At 39.7% G+C, this 22,060-nt stretch overlaps 1 protein-coding gene across 1 annotated transcript in view; it reads right to left on the minus strand.

The window, feature by feature from the left end:
• Nucleotides 1-1,822: 1,822 nt before the first annotated feature.
• Nucleotides 1,823-22,060, minus strand: part of dipk2ab (divergent protein kinase domain 2Ab) — a 40,488-nt gene continuing 20,250 nt past the window's right edge. The window contains exons 3-4 of the mRNA XM_015056608.1: nucleotides 10,506-10,809; nucleotides 1,823-4,578 (exon numbers count right to left, since the gene is read on the minus strand). Of these exons, the coding sequence (XP_014912094.1) occupies nucleotides 4,232-4,578; nucleotides 10,506-10,809 (651 nt within the window). The 3' untranslated portion in view covers nucleotides 1,823-4,231. The remainder of the gene's footprint in view (nucleotides 4,579-10,505; nucleotides 10,810-22,060) is intronic.

The following is a 22,060-nucleotide window of genomic DNA, read 5'->3' on the forward strand; positions in this document are numbered from 1 at the left end:
CAATTCTTTCCTGTTGTCTTTGCGAACATAAACTGTTTTAAAATGGTGGAATTCCCAAAACAGCTGCTCCCATTCACACTTTTAAGCTTCTGCTTTCAGAAAAAAAAAGAGTCTGAAATGTTCATCCAAAACACAGAAATGTAAAAAAAAAAAAAAAAAAAAAAAAAAAACTAAAGCTGCAATTTTATTCACTTGTCTTTTCTGTATCTTCTGCCCAGAAAACAATATTTGGTGATGTTAAAAATCCTCGGCTTAATCTATTAATTTTGAGAGATTTCAAGTAAAATTCTTCTGCATAAAGTAAAGCACAAGGTGGCACAGCCAAGTTTAAAGGCAGATGATGCATAATATTGGTTTGTAATAACAATAAAACAGCTTAACCCTGACAAATATACCCACACACACACACACAAGCAAGCTCACCTTGAGAGAAAATACTGTGCCCATTTGTCATTTGAAAACATAATGCATGTCCAGTCCAAAATTATTCATATCTTTGGCAGTATGAGGTTTGTTGATAATCTTGTAATTTTTTTCATTGTATCAACGTGTTTTGAGTATTTCTGAAGGCGTCTAGCCAGAGTCACAACTTGAATCTGATAGATAATTAATGGAGGGAGGTAAACAAAGTAATGGCAAAGAGAGCTTCCAACTTTAAAGATTTGAAGCTCATCACCAAAAATAAAATGTAAAGTTACCACCGCAAACGTCCTGGTCTTCAGTTATATGAAGGTGTTGATTGCATGCTCCGTTTATATTGTTATCTTGCGAGATATATCCACCAGAAACAATCCTCCTTGATTGCATTAAAATAATTTTTAATTAAATCTGCTGGGGGTGTGAATAATTCTGGGCTTCACTGTATGCGTGAGGAGTAATTTTTCTGTGGAAACTACTTGCACAATAAAAAAAAAGGACTTTTTTACTATCTGTGTGACCAAATTGAAGTCTGTAAGAGGAAAGCTTCTCTGAAAGGTTACCATATTAATATTTAAAGTAATCTTTGTGTAAAGATGTTAAATAAAAATAATAAAACCAGATAAAAAGAGAAAGACTCACATCTTAGTTCAGTGGAGAGCACAACAAAAGGAAGCCTGGGCTTTTAAGGAATATGAAGATATAAAAGATCAAAACAAAGGATAACTAAAAAAGACTTGGCAAACATCAACATCCAGCTGTGCTGCAGTGAATCGGGTTTTTTTTTTTTTTTAAAGCAACCAAACTGGAGCCAACTCAAAAAAAACAAAAAAAACAAAGGAAACATAGAATCAAGAAGAGTCCACACAGAGCATGAGTATATTTATATCTATATATATATTTATATATATATCTTCATTTATTTTAATATTTAAATCCACTAAAAGTTGTAAATACAACTTTTGAATGAAAGGCACAGGAAAAATCAGACAACGCTGATATAATACTTAAAAGAAAATTACAGTACAAAAGTGGACAGTTAGTTACGCATGAACAAATCCCTCTAGGTTCAACGTCCTCCATAGTTAAATATATCCGACACATGGGTAAACAAACATAGCTGTCACAACAAATGATGGAGTTGAAACAAAAGAGAGAGAGAGAGAAAAAAAAAACAAAAAAAAACAAATCCGTAAGCCAAACTTATCTTTATTGCTTTTCCTAGCTGGCAAGAGTCATATCAGTTTCATCAAATGAAGGATTCATTTGATTACTATCCCAACTTTTTATGGTCTGCATTAAACAAACCTCCACTGGATATTTTTAGGATCCTACTTGTGATATTAAAACTTACAAAAAAAACAAAAAAAAAACCAAATAGGACTTCGAGGCAGATTTTCTTTTCCTTTTTAAACCAAGTTATGCTGAGTAATGCATCCTATAAACCAAGAGCAAAATGAGCGTTGGTTTGTGATTGTGATTATGCTTTTAATTTGTTGGTCCACTGAGTGTAAAATCATCCCCAACCCTCTAAGTGGTGAAGAGCGTTTAAATATTTAAACGCAGAGATTTCTGGGCTGCGAAATTTAGAAAGTGTAGGTCCGGAAGCCGTTTCTGGAACAAGAAAGTAATTTTAAAGACATCTTCATTCCCTTTTCTTATACCACTGACCTGACAGAGGTTATTGCATCGAGCAGCACTTGGAGAACTCTGACAATAGAATTCATTCATCAAATCAAGACAAAGAAGGGGAAACAGAATGGGGATTAATTATGTGTTCTGGTTCTTTCAGAATCACTTCATTTTCTCTTTTAAATTAAGTGGTTTTATGACACTGATGGAGGGAAAAGAGTTCAACAAATCATTTATCTATTCTGCTGGAGGCCGACGAAGTAAAGGGGAATCGTTCAAAACAGCTATGGCTGATCATTGTTTAGGAGAAAGAATATCAGTACTCAGTCAGTTCTTCAGTGTGGACCAGGCGTTAGGAAAGGTGTGGTCTCTTACTACCAGTAGCCTCTTTGGTATCAGCACATCTGCATTAACGGACTGCCACAGTCCAATTGTCGCCTTCCTTTTCCTATGAGCAGCTGTCTCACCATTTCTGATTCCTAGTAAACAGAAAACAATAATCCACACAAGAAAGAAAAAAAAAAAAAACAAAAAATGATTGCCACAATCCTGAAACCTGAATGATTGGAAAACAACAAAAAAGGTGCATCTCAATAAATGTGAACATCATCGAAAAGTTGGTTTCTTTCAGTAATTCAATTAAGGATTCTTTACACACAGTTATATAATTCAACCACTTATTTCAGTTCCTTTAGATCATTATGGCTTATAGCTAAAGAAAACTAATCTATTGTGTTTTTTTTTATTTCAATCCTAGCTGAAATAGGGCTTCACAGTATATCTCAGATTTGCAAGTCATATTGTTTTTGCATACTGCAAGTCAGATTGTTAATGCGATATTCACCAAAATGCTACTAAAGCTGCATGCTTTTCCAAAAGCTTGCAGTCCTAATGCAAGACCAATAAGCAGCATTTGTTTTTCTCTTTTCTGTTTTGAGTTGGGTAAGCCTCAAAAAGGCATTGCTAAAGAAAACGGGCTATTTACAGAGGGCCATTACCAGGCACATAAATGGAATGGAAAGTTTAGTGGATGGAAAAAAAGGTTTAGGGGGAACAAAGGAATTGTGAAGGAAAGACTATTCAAGCGTCATTCATGGTCACAGATGATCACTTCTTCAAGAAAGAGTTTTATTGAGATGTGTGACGCAAGTGTCATACATGAATATATATGTTCAGTCTAATTTAATAATCAGAAAAAAATAGATTTAGAATTTTAAATCAGCTACAAGCCATAATAATCAAATTTAACAGAAACACTTGAAATATTTTACCCTGTGCGTTATGAATACATATACACATTTTTCTTTTTAAACTGTATTACTGAAATAAATTGACTTTTTGATTATTTCTGATGATCATTGAGATGTACCTGTACATAAAGAGTAGCTGTCAAGTTTTTTTTTTTTTTTGTATATGTCCTCTGAAATCCAAAACTTTCTAACACACTTTTTCCACCCCCCCCCCTTCTTCTTCTTTTTTTTTTTTCACCTCTTCTCCCTTGGCCTTTCCTGCCATCCTGCAGCAGGTGATTCATGCTACTTCCACCTTCCAGGCAGCATTGCTACAGAAAATAAAGAGCCACAACACAGCAAAAAATAACCATGGCTCAAATGACTACAATTCAGCTCTGCAAAACAGAATCAACCCTTCTAGGAATGAAATAAAACTGAGAACTATGACTAAAACAGATGTTAAGGTTTTTAATGGTATGAAAAAAAAAAAAAAAAAAGAAGAAACTGAGGCATAAAAAGGAAAATAATCATCATCTGGGCTGTGTGATGTTACGGCTGCTGTTGCTTCGTTACTGTTGGTTTGCGTTAGCCTGGCTCCAATGACTGATGCGCTTACCGGAGCCCTTCCTTATTTCTGCTCCGGAGGTGGTAGCCCACCCTGAGAGCCGACAGGTTAACCCCGTAACCTCGCTCCCTTGGCTCAGGTAGGTTTTTTTTTTTTCTTTTTTTTTTTTTTTGCAGTGCCACAATCCTCTCAAACAAAGCAGAAAAAGTCAAAAGTCAAGGTAAAAGCTAGGGCTTTAACAAAGTTTGATTCAAACACCTTCTTCTTGCTCCAATGCGCAAAGGGAGCGAATGACATCATGAACAAGAACCGATAGCTCAAGAATCCGGAGATAAAGAGTACAAAATCGTGTCTCGAAGCGTCGGGCTATCGCCGACCCCATGCATTACCTTGCCATGGCGGAGGAGGACGCAGCAGATAGCCGTGTGAGGTATTCGCGCAGTTCCTTGGCCGCCTGAAAGCGGCCGTAGCGCTTTTTAGGCTTGGTGCACTCGTCCAACAAAGCCTCGAGTTGTCCATCTTTGGCTATGTGAGCGGGCGGGTCGTGAAGGAGGCCGCCGGTGGTTCCCCGCCACGTGGCATACTGTGACAGTAAGTTCTGGCACACGGCATAATAGTTGTGGTCCACGGTGACCCGGGAGCAGAGGGCCTCCTTGGAGAAAGAAAGGCAGGCCTCCCTGTCGCACTCCTCGAAGCGGCTCTCATACCACACGTCGTAGTTCTCCGGCTTGTCTGCAGGTGGACACACATAAAAATGTTTATATTACTTTTTTTTTTTTTTTTTAAATCACCTTTGCAGTGGGTGAAACATCTAATTTAATACTGTTCAGATTTAAGTGATTCTGATATAGAATCACCTGAATCTTTAGTTAATACTTTTTTCCCCCTTTTTGGATTTTCATAAAAAAAATAAAATAAAAAAAAAAAAGAGACTTTGTTTATGCAATATACAATAGTAATAGTAAACATTGTGAATTGCATAATTTAATTTACTATGTCGGCATTTCATTTAGTTGGTTTGCTCACTGGTACAACTTAAGCACTATTGACCTTTTTTTTTTATTTTAGATCTGCTTTATGTATAAAGTTGACAACATCAGATTTTTTCCCCAGAGATAGAAGGACGTTTTGGGTTCATTTTTTTTTCTTTAGTTCTTGTAAGGCTTTGTTCTGCTAATAACAATTTTAACTTTCTAATTTCTTTCACAGAACCATTTTGTGACAGATATGAAAAAAAAATATAAAATTTAAGCTTTCTCCTGCAAGTGTTAATTATAGCTTAACCCTCTTAAGGGAGGTGTCACCGCAAAACAGTGTTTAAGTATTTCAAAAACAGAAGTAAAAAACAAAACATTCTGAATTTGTTTCGCATCTTACATTAGCTACTAGCATGACTAGCACTGCATGAACGGTACTCTTTGCCATTTTCTCTTGGATCCTTATCTTTTCTCTAAGACTTTCAAAAAGCTGCCAGCATTTCGCAACCCACTATGCATCATAGCATGAACATGACACATGTTTTAAAATGTTTTATAATAATAATCCAGAGCACCGTTTCCTCCTTGTTGAGCGACCCTGTTATCTGATGAAAGCCTTGCTCTCTTGCAGCCTCAGTGAATGGAAAACACATCTCAATGTGTTATTGAAAACACTTTTCTTTTAAATATGTCACAACCTCTGCTTTTGCTTCTTGTAGTAAGTTTTAAAAACACCCCGGTAATACTGAAAATTTCAACTTTGAATGTCTTCACTCAGTAAATGCATCCTAACCAATGCAACAAAGTGTGGTGTTGTAAGCATGACTTGGTTATTATGTATGGTGCATTCACTGATCAGAAAAAATACTGGGATTTTCTTTAAACAACAGAGTTCTTTGGCTCTTAGAGAAAGGTGAGAAATGTTTTATCACTTTAAGGTTTCACATTTGCTGGTTGTGAAACCTTAAAGATTTACAGAGGTGAGACACTGTAAATCTGTATCATTCACAAATACACAGGTTACAGTTTCAAATTCTAACCATGTAAATTGCTAAGGTTGCTTGTAACCATTGTCAAATCAGAGTTTGTTGAAAAATGCTAAAAATTGGCTAAAAAAAAACAAAAAATGCTACCATTAAAAAAAAAAAAAATCACATTTCTGCATATAGCAGGTTTAAGATTGGGGCTTAACTCCTGGTTGCTCCACGTTTTAGACAATTTTAATGATTAAAAAAAAGGGGTAAACTACAAAACTAAAAATGTTGAACAGGAGTTACACACACACCTCTCGCAGTTGGAGACTTTGTTCTTTGTCATTTATATTTATGTAACTATTGCGTTTATTTAAATAACCCCCAAAAATTTTACATATCAGCCGCAGAAGAAACCAAATAATCTCTAAGAAGTCTTCAGCCATTGAGAGAAGGGCTTTTATTTTTTTCTTTCAAAGGCTCACAGCCAAACAACCATCTACAGTTTTATTTGACAGAAATGAACCCTTTTACTTGATTTACAGAGCAAATAAAATTCTTTCCCCTGCTCATTTTATTTTCCTTTTTCATTCTCTTTAGAGGATTGGGTTAGGAAAGAAGGGAGGCAATAAAAAAAAAAAAACCTGGAATGATGAGAGAGCTATTGGTTTGCGCATTAAAAGCAGATCAATAACACTGTTGGTAGACTGGAGGGGACCCAGAGGATGCAAACATATAATCAGTGCATCAGGCACTATAATGCACTTCTCCTCTGGCTCATCAGAACAACTCAATCAAACATCCAGAACTGGCCCGTTAGTGAGAAGAGGGGGGCCCCGCTGTGGGGCCCACCCCCCAAAAGAGGCGAGACACATCAACCTCAATCAGTGTGGGTGATGAAGATGGATATATCTGCGCACCGGCGCATATAAAGATGTACACGAAAACGCAGCGAGGTGAGGTGAAAAGCAATTAATGCTTCAGAGCCGGTCATGCGTCAAACCTCAACGCTGATTGACAGATGGCATTGGGAGAGTGTCCTGCTCTTCTCACAAAGTTGTGCCCCCCGCGCACACACACACACCGGTTAGAAAAACCTCAGAAGAAAAAAATAAGGCCGAGAAAGACATACTCAAGGACACGTATGCAAAGTATTTTGAATCTCAGGAAAAAGCCAAAAGGACGTTATGAGGCCCAATATAGTGCCTTCCAAGAGCACCTTTTCACATTTTGTCAGGATGCATTTTCAAATTTAAATGCCCTCTTGTGCCATATGCAGACTAATGCATACCTGAAGAGGAAGGAAAATGAGGGAAAAATAAAAATGAATTCAAATCCCAAAAGTGTGGCATGCATTTTTATTTAGACTAATCGTCACTCTCAAAATGCTTCCAAGTAAAGTCAACATATCTACGAGGACACCACTGGCATCATGGCAGTTAAGGAGTTTTTCAGATGGGCCCAAATAAAATCTAAAAAAAAAAACAAACTAAAATAGTGTCTTCAGTGACTACCTGTGTAGTAATTAGCTGGGGCAGGCCAGCAGCCCAACACCCCAAATGCTTTTTCCTTTTTTATGACTACATGTTTTGCATTGTATTTTATATAAGGGTGTTTTCACATCTGATAGTCTGGTAGAGTCTGTTCGACTGGGGACCAAAATTGTAACAGTTACATTTTTAGCTGGTGTGGTTCGCTTTCACACTGCACCAAATGAACCAAACCCTTTGAAAAATCTGCCTCCCAAACCCCTCACATGTGGTGGTGCTGCACCAATGACTACTCAAGACAAGGAGAAGACGTGAGCGCAACTTCCTTCTTTGCAAAATGCTAACAAGATGGAGATACAAAGAGGCACAGCTCAGGGCAGCTCTTAATTGTGTCGACAAAATTGTTGTCCTTTATAGCAAGAAGGAAACCAGTTTTCAGAGAACATCATACAAAGCTCTGTTTCCAGAGGCGGGAGATATGGCAAACATGTGAAAAAAGGTGACAAGGTCATTTAAGTCTTTGTACAAAACAGTATTTGAGGTGGAAAGCCAACACTACAAATCACACCATTCCCATTATGAAGCAAGGTGGTGGAGGCATCATGTTGCTTTGTTAGTGGGGATAGAGAGGTTAGTCAAAGCTGAATACAAATCCAGGCCAGCCTTAAAAATTTGCATTCGTTTAAAAAAAATAAAAAAAAAGTATTTCAATCATATGCTTTTGTGTTGGTTTATTACATGAGATGCTCATAAAAATATGTTGAAGCACAGTTCAAGGGCAACAAATGCTTTTTGTAAGTCATCTACGTTAGTTTTTTTTCTACCTGCAGGTCTGGGCAAATTTACAAAGCAAACTAAATGATTTTCAATTCAAATCAGCGGCAGAATGAGGTGAGGCACGACCATCTAGCCCCGTGTGTCTCAGGTATCTGGCATCTTCCATGTTAAAGAGTTCAGACTGGACCTGTGTGCATTCCTCTCACACCTATGCCTTCACAAGGTTGAGCAAATTTTGAAGGCATGGCCTGAGACCTCGTTAGCATAGCCTTACTGTCGAGTTCAGAAGAGAAAGTCGGATATTGGGAACGGAGACAAGTGTGAGAGGAAAAGCAAGTGCATCTTTGGGAGACTGTGTAAAAGAGAAAGAGGAAAATGAGTGACACGAGTGTTGTCAAGCCAGCCAGTGACGCCATGAGCTCAATCATGGGGAAATCGCTCCTTTCGCATCACTGGACTGTGCAGATAAAAAGGGCACAGCTCTCCATCTCTGGAACCCCCTGCATCCATATGGATGATTCTAATAAGAGGGTGGATTGGCACGTTGCTTTCTGCGTGTTTGATTTACAAATCGATTGGTTTCAGTTTGGACCGATGACTCTGGCGTTGCACGCTTCAGGATGCTTTCCCAGCTCAGGCACTAATTGTAGGGATTGGCTTCTCTGTTCCCAGAGCCTTGGGAAGTTGCCGCGCCTGTTTCCTACTGCTGTTCACCACACGGCCGTGACCTAGTAATGCTCATTACCGCCATGATCCCCCCCCCCCCCTTCTTCCTGCTGCGTTGCAGCGCTTTGGCACACACACACAAACAGATCCAGGCACACAAACATGAAGGAAGCAAATAAACTTGAGGCTTAAGCTCTGAAAGGCCAGGGGTAAGCAGCTTGAGTTGTCAGGCTCTAAATGTGTCGGGCCAGACAAAGGGAGTATCAACCTGGATTGTGCTCCAGGACTGGCAAAGGGCTTCGGTGACAGGCTGGAAAATTGCAGCTCTTGGCAACAAAGATAAATATACACACTTCTGAGGAAGGCAAATACATGAACACACATAAGCATAATCATGCAGAAATGAAGCAGAAATTCAAGTGAAAAACGGCAGGGATGTTGGAGTTCCTTCACACGTTCTGCATTACTTTGTGGTTCCCTGGAGTTGAAGCTTGTAATTTGGTAAAATGCCGCTTTATCCCGGGATAAATTTATCACAATGCTTCTATTATGCGTATGGGAAAAAAAAAAAAAAAAGGAAATGCACACTCTCTTTCACTTACGAGCAATATCTCATATCCATCACAGGGTACATTGGTGAAGCCTCAACATCTAGCAACACAATAGTTTATCACTTTAATAGGATTTCAGCACAAGGGGACAAATCTAAGTGTCGGACGAGGTGGCCGTCGCTCTCTCTGAAGTGGCCCCTGGAAGGAAGACTGAAGGGAGGCGAGCAGCAGCACTCAGGGTGTGATGTATAGCTTTCCTGGACCTTGTTATGGGGTTTTTTTTTTCCATCCGCGAGGCAAAAATCTAGGGCAGCAGAGATGGCTCGTTATCCGAACAATCTTTGCTTTGATGGGGACGCATGTGTTAGAGAGAGTGGGGGTGCTGGCTGGATATATTCTTAGAAGAGAGGAGACTTCCAGCATATGCAAATCTAGCCTAAAGTCTCAAGAGGCCATTCCTAAAACATTCAGTGCTTGCTCATTCGAATCTCTTTTTTGCAGAATTGAAACTATGGTCAATGCTTCATGTCATGTTCAAGGTTCCGAGAAAGAGTGATGAACAAGAGAGATGGACCAGGAGTAAGGTTATGGACAGCATCAGCAATTTCACTTTTAAAATTTCAATTTGTGCAAATTACATGAAGTAAAAGCAAACTGTGTTTCTCCAGAGAAGAGCTGTAAACATGGCCTATTTAAAAACACCCTTGTCAAAAGATGTATAAAAAGCCTTAAAAGAAATTAGTCTAATTGCAAATGCTCAATGTCATACTGAGAAAAATTTAACCTTTTCGATTTTTATCTGGAGGTTTCTCATGCAAAGAAATGATTGTTTCGCAAAATCATTTAATAATCCTTTTAAAATTAATTACTTTTTCAAGCTGACAAGATTTACAGAAGTTTATTAGTAATCCATAGCTCCTGGTTTATCTCGTGTTATTTTTAACATTTGGGAGATGTCACAGAGCCACTTTTAAACTGGGATTGAAAACATAAAAATAGATCATGACCTTAATATGTTTATATTCCAACTCTTAAGTATGGTGGAGGATCTAAGATGCTGTGGATGCATTTATCCTCCAAAACCCCTGAAAATAGTTCTTAGAAATACCAGGAGATTTTGAAGAGAAATCTAGACTAAATATATACTGAAACGTCAAAAACGGAAAAATAAAAAAAAAGAAGAAATGGAAGCAGCTATGTGATAAACGATTAGGCAATGACCCTCACCTTGCTTTATCTGTCTTTTGTCTGCTACCAGGACGTTTTCGGCGTCGACTATGATGACTTTTCCGTCCCGAGGGCCGACTGCAAAGTTATCAAAACTGACATCCAGCAGGTACAGGGCAAAGTCAAAGTCATTGTTGGTGAGCTGCTCGGCAATGTCCATCAGCTGCCGCGCCAGGTCAACCCTCTTCTCCCACGGCGCATTGTAGAAGCTCCACAGCTCCTCGCCCACGTAGTTGACAGCTACCATGCGCCCACACGCTCCCAGGTACTTGGCGAACGGCCACCCTTCATCCGATGGAAAGCTCTGGGAAGGAAAAACGTGGATAAAAAGGGTCAGGTGGTGGAAAGAAAAAAAAAAAAAGAAGGTAAAGGCTAACATGAATTGTGGAAACAGTCACCATGTCAAAGGATAGTTTTTTAATTTGCTCTGAAATCAGTTCCTGAATCCAAAGAAAGATGAAAGGGAAAAAAAAACACAAAAAAAACAAGACGCTAGTGTAGCCTTGGGTGATTTCTGATATACAATTTTAAGCACAATAGCTGAAAATGAGCCAGAGAATCACGTGAAGCAGCACCAGCTTGGGGTATAACGGATTAAATTGAATAAAAGCACAGTCCGTTTGTGTTTAAGCCCTACAGCTACGAGCCGAAGCTTGCTGCTATACTGTGTGCTTCCAGAGAACTGATAGGGGGTGATTTGTGGCAGGAGCAGTTAGCAGGAAAGCCTTATGCTTTCTGATGCGACTGCAGGGCGTTTAAACTGCTTCGTGGTGCTGTTTAACCCGGTTAAATGCAGTTTGGGAAACTGACAGCATTTCACTGCATCTCATGGGTTCCAACTGATTCAGAACACCAAGATAAACCTACAGCTTAGCAGGTTTATCTTTAAATGCTGCTGCATATTATCAATAAATGAAAGCCAAATTTGCCTATAAATAAATAAACAAACAAACTTTCTCTCTCCAGCTGCTATGAGACTACAGCTCTGGCATTTCCCAATTTTCCTTCCCTCCGTTTCCCTCTTCTAGATCCATTTCATTGTCACAGGCTGTTGCAGCGGTCAAACAAAATCGATGGAAAATAACAGACAGAATCCAACTTTTCTGCCGACGCAAGACTTTTTCTTTTTTTTTTTTTTGCTGCAAATGATAATAAGCTCCCATAATGTAACATAAACTCTCCACCAAGGCCCTCAATCTTTCATAATAAACACCTGCCATATGCTCAGCTAATGACAGCTCACAATTTCCATTTAACAAATTTCTGCCGTTTTTCTGGCCCGCAGCCGACACAGACGCACAACCGGCAGCGCTTCATTGCTTCTCTCTAAAAAGAGAGATGTTGGAAAGGAAACACCAAGACGCTGCGGCTAAGGTGTGAACTATTATGACTGTTGCGTCCCAGCCTGCTCTCTCGGTAATTCAATATTTTACCAGCTTTCAATTTCTGCTCAGAGGCTATGGGCGGGGGGGGTTAAATATGCATGGCTGCCTCGACTTGTTTTAAACTTTAATGGAATACAAATTATTTACAGGCGTACGTGTTAACCACCCTCTGCAACGCTCCCCACCGGCTACGTAGAGGGTGTATCTCCAGGATAACAGCTGGGCCCGTACCGCATATAAACTATAGATCTAAGTAGGTGCAAAAGCTAAAGAATAGGCAACTCTGCTTTGTGAAAGTAATCATACCCTGTGAACTTTTTCACATTTATCATGCTGCAATAAAATACCTATATGCATTGTACATGAAAGCCATAAAGTTAAGCAGCACATTTAAGATGGAGGAGGCAAATGGTTTTAAATTCCATGTTTTTAAATTTCCAAGCACCTGAAAAGAGTGGCAAGCAACTGCCAAGTCAGTAAATTAAACATCTGAAGATTAAGACAGATTATGGAACAACTAGAAATGAGGGCTGGCCAATATGGCTGAAAAAGGTATCTTGCATCAGTCAATTTTGATAATTATCGATTAGATTTTTGTTGTAAATATCCAAAATACTGCCAAGCAAGTGACGTCACGTGACCTCTCCTCTTTTATTCACAATTTCCTCTTGAGCCGTCATACTCGTTCTCCTTTCACTTCACTCATTTTTATTTGGGGTTATGGCACAGCGGCGAAACGCAAAACTGATTCCACATACTATGGCGCATTGTCTTGAGGTCTGTGGCCACGCACTGTCCAGAAGGTTTAGACTTCATAGTAGAATCCTAATGGTAGTAAAATCTAAAATCTAACAGTAGTAAAATCCTAATAAAACAGATTGAAGTTTGAGATTGTAACGAGGCAAAATGTGAAAAAAGCTCATGGAGGTTCAAACCATTTGGAAATGCACTGGAAACTAAATATGCACAGTGTCACTTTAGAACCACAGACAATCACTGAGGAATTTCACCCTCGGAGTATGTTGAGCAACATGCAACAAAGTCATAATTCCTGCAAGAGAGCAAAATAGGATCACTTTAAAAATCAACAAGTTTATGCCGCAATAACTTTCCACACATAAGATCGACCTTTTTACAGAACATTACTTTTTTATGGAATTAATCCATCGATTCTGTCCGATTTAAGAAAAAGGAGGGAATGATGATAAACTACATGCCATATTAGCAGGATCCATTTCCCTGAGGTGGCCCAATCAATTGTGGGCAAGACAAAAAGTCTGTCCACAAAGCAGTGCTTGCTTCCCTGCAGCCTGTCTGTCTGTGCCTGTCACTTGGCAATGACTCACCGGGACTTCTCCAAATCATCTCGTCTTATTATCCTTCCTCTACATTTTCAGAGACAGAAAACTTGACAGGATGAAGGTTCTGTGGCTGTAAAAAATAAAATAATAAAACAGAGTTGAACTGACTGCACTTTCCAAATACTAGCTGGATAGGAGACAATCATGTAAGCTTTCCCCTCATAGGAGATTTCAGGATTAGAGACTTAATAGGCTATAAATCTAAAATGGCTTTCTAATTTCTAAAGTTGCCTATAAAACGATTAAGCAGATGATGGATCAGATGGTACATCCGTTTTAAGCCCACACACCGTACTTTGACCCATAATAAACGCTACTGGAATGTATTTTTTCCCGTTGGTGGAAATATTTGAAGCTTTCAGTGCTGTTGACAAAATGCAGCCCATCCACTGTTACAGCTAAACTAGCTTTGTAAAACACCAGCGTCCCTCTCTCACCCCCGCAGGGCAGATAGATAAATGAGGGAAAGGTGGATAGAGGAGGTGGTTGGCTGGTGGGGGGAGGAGGAGTGTGAAGGAGGAGAAATGAGAGATGACGAACAGAAGAGACAAACAGAGCTTCTTTCGCTTCTTCGCTTCAGTAGACAGGAGGAGTAAACCAGCAAAGACCTGCCTGCTAAACACATCTCTCTCTTTGTTGTCAGATTCCAGGCCTGAATGGGAGCAAAAGTAAAGCGACGGCAGATGGAGGGTGTGTACGGGGGTTGCGGGATGAATGCCTCGAGGCTACTTTCAGACACTGTCAATGGCTGTTATGAGAAGGCCTTCATGTCTGTCTGGCCCCCGTCTTCGGCTCTCAACATAGTTGTCGGTCATTTACACACACTGGCAGGCCCGTTGCCTAGCGATCTGCGCCTCAACTTGTACTTCCGTACTGCTTTAATGAGCTTCTTAAATTTAAACTTTTGAATGCTAAAACGCCTTAAGGAGAGAACTACTGAACAGTGCATGCAGGCACATGGAAGAGTGCACCTGAGCATCCAGATTCAAGCCCTCCTATTGCGCGGGTTGATAAATACTACACTCATTCTTCCTTAGCACTTCCTAAATGGTTACACTGCAGAAGTCATTAACGGCCGCAATGAGGCGTTCTGAGGGAAGTACTGGTGGTGAGGGAGGCAATATAGAAAGGCTCAGCCAAATATTATATCTTTTTACACTGTGAGTAGACCTAGGAAGTAAAGTGTGAAGATGTGTGTGGTTGTGAATTTTACCAGTCGTCTCCTGATGGTATTAAGCTTTTCAAAAATGCTGAGGGTGCTAAACTGCCAATGACACATCCTAGAAACTTACTGCTTTAAAAAGGCCTGATCATCCGTCCCAAGATAAAAAAGAAAAACACTCCCTTTAAAATTGTTTTAATTACATTTCCAGCACAATATAAACTCTCTTCCTCACCTGTGTGGCAAAGGCACAATTTCCTTTAATTCATTTTTAGAAAACTTAGATCAGTTAAAAGTCTATAATACTTAGAAAAGATTAAAAAAATAAAAATCGGATCTTTCTGCTCTGTGAATGATAACAATGGCAACTCTCTTTAGTATTTCTTACCGAGAGAAGATTTGAAGTTGACTATTTTCAATATCAGAGAGCTGCTGAAATGCAGACAGAATTACATGGCAAACTTCTTGAAAAAGTAAACTTAATTTAAGAGGCACGATGGCTGCTCGTTCAGTTTGCCACAAAACGGAAGCAAATAACAGGAAGCTAAATATTGCTCTGTGTGATCCCCATGATTAGTTCAACTCTACTAGTTAGAATCAAAGTTAGAAAGCTATAAGCTAAAATAGATCATTTTACTTTGACAGCAACATTTGTTAAGAATGACGATTCAAGTTGCATAATGCATTTATGCAAGATGCAATTAATAGGACAGTTTTCTTGTTAATTATGGCTGTTAAAGATAATTGGAACCTGAACAATAGAAATTGGTGATTAGAAATTGGCCAAAAACAAAACAAAAAAAAAAAGATCAGTGCATCAAGAGGTAAAAGCAAGACCAACATACAATCTTATTGTTTACCAGCAACTTACAGAGCCAAGGCTTCTTTTAATCTAATTTTAAAAGCTCAGCTGGTGCATTGCAGCAGCATCAAGTCCATGTTGGAGGGGGGTTGATTTTTGACTCCTTTCCCCTGGAACACAACAGGCTCACTGGAGTCTTCTCCTCAGGGTGGGATGGGCGAGGAGGCGGGAGCGGGCCGAAATGAAACAGGGCCACAGACAAATGGGCCGCCTCTGGAGAAGAGGATGAAACGAGTGAAGCGAGAGGCGTAGGAACACACACCTGCGTCCTGACATCTGCTGACAAAGGCGTGCCCTTCTACAGGACCACTCAGGGAAAAGCATTTTTTGTGTGTGTGCTTGTGGAGGGTTCGAAAAGAGGCTCCTTGTTTTTTTTTTTTTGTTTTTTGTTTTTTCCCCGTGTGCAAGTGAGCGCGTGTCTATGCGCAAGTGTATCTGAGTGAATGTGAATGAGAACATGCAACGTGACCGGGGCTGATAACAACCTCTATTCAGGAGCCGAGTAAACACGAGTGGCTCCCAAGATTATTGCTTTGGCTGCCTTGCAAAGAACACTGGCCCATCAAACACATACACACACAAATATGGTGAACACAGAGCAGTGTTTTATTAATGCAATATTTATGAGGAAACAGAAGCATTGCTTTTGCATCTACAACTAGTTCCAGCCAAAAAAAAAAAAAAAGAGGGGGAAATTAGCAGTTTGCCCCAAAGTGTTGCATGTGAGCAGCTTAATAAAACCCTGAGTGGGGTGTGGTGTAAATTCTTAACATTTTCTCTCCTGAATAAAACCCTATTGTTTCAATAGCAAACAAGCATGGACACGTCTCATCTGGAGTCCAGGGATCACTTAAAGTCAGGAAATGCAGCGGGCGACAGCATTATGCCAAACAAAGCCTACTTAAACCTAAGATTGCCAGATGAAAATTTCTTTTAGTCTGTTTATCACAGGGGCTTATTGCTAAAGAAGAAGTCACATCTGCTCTGTAAGACTGGCAGCACGGGGCTCCCAGGCTGGAGTTAGAAACACATTGCTTTTCTGTGTAGCTCTCCTGTTGACCTTGAGTGTCTGGAAGGAGTGTGGTGAGCCCCGTCTGGCATTTTGCTGGCCATTTAAGTTTAAAATACAGTCTGTTAGTCCAAGGCGAGTGCTCAGGCCCCACAGGGGAGCATGCGTTAACTCCTCAGCCAAGGCACACATGGTCACTGCTTTTTTTCCCCTCGTAGTGCGGCTCGTCTCAAGCCTCTACCGCTGCTTTTCCTGCTAACCCCCCCGCACCCCTCCATCCTATCTTTGTTCTATCCACAAACCCAACAATGATTCTGTTGTAACCATAAAGCCAGAAGCGCTCTAATCAGATACTGAAGAGTCACGGTGGTTGTTTTCAAACCAAAAGTTTTAAGGAAGGGAATTACTAAACCCCAAGTAAAAACACCACGTTCACAGAATCATTTGTATAAGCATTTAAAATAGAGCTGTTTAACATAATACAGTTATTTTTAGTTTTAACAGCAAAGCATGTAATCCTACTGATGCCAATTTAGCAAGCCAATGTTAGCTGGTTTATTATATGGAAATTTACTAGAATTGGACGATTTTTCCCTCAGTTGGCCCTGCCCTGGTCAGAAATACAAAAATCGGATCTTTTTTCTCGATCAGTGAACGCACCATTATAAGCTCAACCTGGTGATGCAGTAAAAAACAAAATCAAGTCCAATTTTTGGGGGGTTGTAAAAGAAACTCCTATGACTGTTCTCTTCCACACAGTGGCATGTCTTCACTTCAGCTTCTAATAAAATGTAACGAGCGCTCACAGAAGGAAAGCTAGAAAAAAAAAAAAATTCAATGCTGTTCTCACATCTTAAAGTTCTCAATAAGAAACTGGAATTTATAAACACTTTTGATCAGTAATCATCTTAGAATCCTAATCTGTGAATCTGTATTAATGTTTGTTTCTATGCAGGCGCTGCTGGGGACATGTTTTAGGGGGGTCCGCCATGTGGTATTTGCTTGGTCATGTAACAGTAGTAGTGATGCTAAGTTATAGATACATAATGATCAAAGGCATATTGTAAACTATAGGAACAGTACATACTTGAAACTTTTTTGAAACTTTCAAAAGGATGAGGCCCTTTTCAAAGGTTTTTAACACCAGACATGCCATTAATATATCTGGTGTGTGTTTTTGAAAGAATAACTGTATCCAACACAAAAACATGAATAGTAAGAATCGTGCCGAGATTTTACATTCTCAAACCAAGAAAGTAAAGCTTTACAGCACTGACAGAAAGGGCACACACATGACTCTATTCTGTCACACTGACATAAATAGGTTACATAGGTCTTTGGGTTTTGCAGGCCTTTGCTCTGTAGAGAGAATGAGAACAGGATGAAGAATGAGTTCAGGGGGAAGTGCAGCTCGAGGTTGAAAGCGCATACAGCGTTGTTAGTGGACAGATAAAACCTTTTCCTGACCTGGAGCTGAACCACTGAACATAAAGGCACCTCGAACCCACCCCGCTGGAAGATGAGGAATGTATTAAGTCACAGGCAGTGGTGTTGACTCTGTCTAGGTGGTATTGCTGCCCACACAACAGTGAAGGAGCCTGAGTGAAACTTGGCCTCAGACCTGACGAGTGTTGGTTTTAGGCCTACATGAAGGCCTGCACGTTTCAGAGCAACGCCAATTATCTCGGGGGCAGCTGGGGTGGCATGGCGAGCAGGAAGAGTGCTGTCACTGACCTCGCACTTCAACCTGTCTTTGAGCAGAGCATGCATAAACCCCCCACCACCATACAACCCCAATTAAATATCTCAAATGTCAGCGGAGACCTCAGACCTAATAAGAGGTGCCAGGGTTTGACCAGCTTCACCCCTAAAATCCACAGAGTTTTGATTAAAGTAAGTCATTTTTGCTCTAGTAGAGGGTGCAAATGCTAAAACATGGAAGCGATGCAGTATTCTGCTGACCTCTCAATTTCTCCAGCAGGAACCAGGTGCTTCGTGCTTTAATGCAGTGGGCAGTTTTATTACTGCAGGCAAGCTGATGTGCTAAAAAGCATATTCTAGCTCTAACATTAGAGTCTAATCTCCCTAGAGGACAAAGTAAAGTAAAAAGCTGCTTGTTACTGATCCATATTGGCCATCTTAAGGGGCCCTGAGAGAGTTGGGCATGTCTTTCACAGCAGAACTGTGTCTTCTCAAGCTGGGCATCTGGTAGGTTGCGGTGCACTCTGTAACAGTAGGAAGCTGGGGCAGGGGGGCGAATATAAAGGAGCTGGGGGGTGGGATTGGGGGTGGAGAAGGGAAAGGGGGGGTCGCCACAGGCATTTACCTAACCAAACACAGCTGTCAGGCGTGTGTGTATGTGTGTGTTTCGATATGGCAGGAAAGAGAGAGGGATTATGGTAACACAAGCAGTCTGGCTCATTCAAATGGGAGAAAACACCACAAAATTGTGGCTAGAACAAAACCCAGTGGCAGAAATGCTCCGTTCATCTCTTCTCCTTTCCATCAGGGCCCCTGTCCAGCGAGGGCCAGCCAAAAAGAAGGGAGTCAAGCTCAGATAACTCTGTCTTATCCTAACAGGATTCAGTCTGTACACAAAGGCCTATAAGAATAATGAAAGGAGGTTTGGGAGCACTTGAAACAGGGTTAAGCAGCATGCACAACCTCTTTTATGTGCCAAGAGTGCCATAATCCCCCAGACCTAAAAACAAAAGTACTAATCAAAGGCTAGCAACTTAAAACTTAAAGACTATTTACTGGTGGACATCAACCACAGAGTGAGAACATTCTATTGCTCTCTAAAACTGGAACACCGTGTAACTTGTTGATTAAATAGCAGGAATACATATAAATGAACCAAAATGGGATCACAGAAAAACGATGTCTTACAAATGAATCCATGTTTTCTGCATTCTATTACATTCTTCCAACAAAAATGAATGTACTTTATCTTAATTTTACGTGACCAAAGAACTAATTTTTATTGCATAAACACACTTTGATTGGAATCCCTCCATTCTAAGCTTGGGGCCGATATCCTGCTGGATGCTCAACTTCTAACCCCCCCGTCTCAACTACATTCTAGGCTATAAAACATTTGCATCATCCTCTCATCAATTCTGACCACATTCCATCTACTGCTTAGGAAAAAATACTCCCAAACCATGATACTTCCACCCTCACCATATTTCACAGTGGATAATTTGTGCATAGTCCTTATGAGAGATCAGGAGCGCTGCCAGGAATCTTGGGCTCCATGACAAAAAATTAGACTGGGCTCCACCACGCAGCTGCTGTTACAATTTTTTGAGTCTATTTGACCCACAAAAAGCATCACAATTTTAAAGGGTTGCAACTGCCTTGCTTTCTTTGGTCCAATGCTGATCACTAGGACAATATTTACTGCTCATGCATATTAGATACAACAGTTCACATACAGTATGCAAGTAGGTTGCTTACATTTTTTCCATTACGAAATGGCTCTCCCCACAAGCAACAGTCATAGGCAACGTATAAAAATATACATAAAGCAATCCAGACTTCTCAAAAAATGCTATGTAGTTGCATTTTATTCAAGCTGCAGCATATAACTTTAATAAAAAAATATGTTTTATCCACATTTGTTAAAGATGTCATGTCGTGCCAGTTTGGTATGAGACAGATGATCTGTGAAAACAACCAATCTCCTCCACCTCCTCCCTGAACTACTACTGCTAGCTAAAGTAATGCAATGTTCCGGCCAAAACAACCAATCAGAACCAGTAGGACGGTCTTAGCGCTGTCAATCAACTCATTCACTCACTGCTAAATATGCTAACGTGGAAGAAACAACTTACTACTAGAAAACCGTTTATCTGCCATTGTTGGTAGCTTTTCTAACTAGAATGAACATTCACAACAAGCTGCGCTAGCTACAGCACAGCACAGAGCGAGGGGGATCGGGGATGAGCAGCCACATAAAATTGTGACTGACCAGCATTAAAACTCTTTTGCCACTGATTGGTTGTTTCTAGATGGCACTGGAAGAAGGCAGAATAAATAGATTTTTCGCAGATCATCTCTCATGCCGTACTGTCACAATATAATGACAGTTTTAACAAATGTAAAATATATATTTTTTTTTAAAAAGTTACATACTGCAGCTTTAATGTCACTTAGGAGAGGGCAGGTCAGGAGGGACGTGGGTTAGAGCTGTTGCTGACTGATTCATCTGTTAAGTGTGGTAGATGGTACAGGGACAAGTTAAATAATATGTTGGTAATTTTTTTACTTAATTCATTAAATGCTAGTGAAATGGAGGCAAACAGTGGTCTGTAGCTAAGCTAATTTTGCTGAATGGTTGATAATCTGACAGTCTACTCACCTCTCGGAGAAAAACTAGGTTACAAATTGGCACTCTTGTCTTTTTCTCTCTCTTATCTTGATTTTTTTTGAAAACCTGATTTTCTAATTTTTTTTAGTAGCAAAATAATCGCCACAGTCGTTCTTGCCTTCTACTGACTGCTGCTGAACACCGTCACCGTCAAGCGCACTAAGCAGGAACGAACCATTTCATGCAGATCAGTACAAATATGGATGTGTGCTTTTTGGGCTGGCAGTGGTAACATTCAATTTTTACAGATAAAAATTTTAGAAAACAATATGATTAATTTTGTAATTGACAGGGCCCCATTTTATTTAATTTCTACAAAAAAAAAATGTGGAGGGCCTCCTGTTGGTCAAGGGCCCTTGGAATTGTCCTAACTTTTCCCCTCGATATGGCACCCCTGTGAGAGATTGCAGGAAAGTTGATATCATGTGACTTGTTCACTGTTGCTACATGCTTGTCCAGGGGGATGGATTGCTACAAACTCACTGACTCAATCTAACTGACTGGGTTTCCTTAGAAAACTTTTGTACCAACTGGCATAATAAACTGAAGTATGGCTGCAATGTTTTATGACTAGAATCAAACTAGCATGGATGTTATTGACTGGGTTTCTGGTGACAAAAATACAGGAGTAGGACTTTTATTGGATTCCTTCCATTAATGGCTTGCATTCTCTTACAATTTTATAAAAAAATACATTTGTGAAGTGCACAAATGACAATGTTCTCAAATTCAAACAAGCTGTGGATTTCTGAAGCTCCTCCAGTTAAAGTGAGTCTCTCAGCTGCTTTGGTGATTGATGCAATGCTTTTCCTGCCTTTGAGTTTAAGTGGACGGCTGTGCCTGGATAGGTTTGCATTGGTTCCTGACTATTTTTAGATGTTTTATTGAACCGTGCTGTGAGGTTATTAAAGATTAAAATATTATTTTATTACCATACTCTGCTTTATTACGACTTCCTACCTAAATAGAGTTTTGCATTCCTTGGTCTTCATGATGCCATTTCTTATCAAATGTTCTCTGACAAACCAATTAGGATTGCACAGAAATACTGTACTGATATGCAGCACTTTGCACTCAGGATAACTTCTGAAGGGAATTTGATGCACTGGAAAGGGAGTGAATACAAACAGATCTCTGATTTTTCAGACTTATTTGTTTGTAAAAAATATTAATAGTATTCATTTTTTTTCTTTCACAATTATGTACAACATAAAATCCCAATCGAATTCATGAAAATGTGAAAAAAAAAGGGGGTGAATACTTTTCAGAGGGATTGTGTATGACTGATGGGGGTGCCAGTCTAAAATAGAGCTTTTTTTTTTTTTTTTTTTTTTTTTTTTTCACATTTTTTAACCCCCTTAAAAAAATTTTTTTTTTTAAAAGGGTTTTTAACACAAAAAAAAA

This window comes from Poecilia latipinna, unplaced genomic scaffold, assembly GCF_001443285.1.
Source record: "Poecilia latipinna isolate Pla-1442-1.1 unplaced genomic scaffold, P_latipinna-1.0 Scaffold1395, whole genome shotgun sequence".
Lineage (NCBI taxonomy): Eukaryota > Metazoa > Chordata > Actinopteri > Cyprinodontiformes > Poeciliidae > Poecilia > Poecilia latipinna.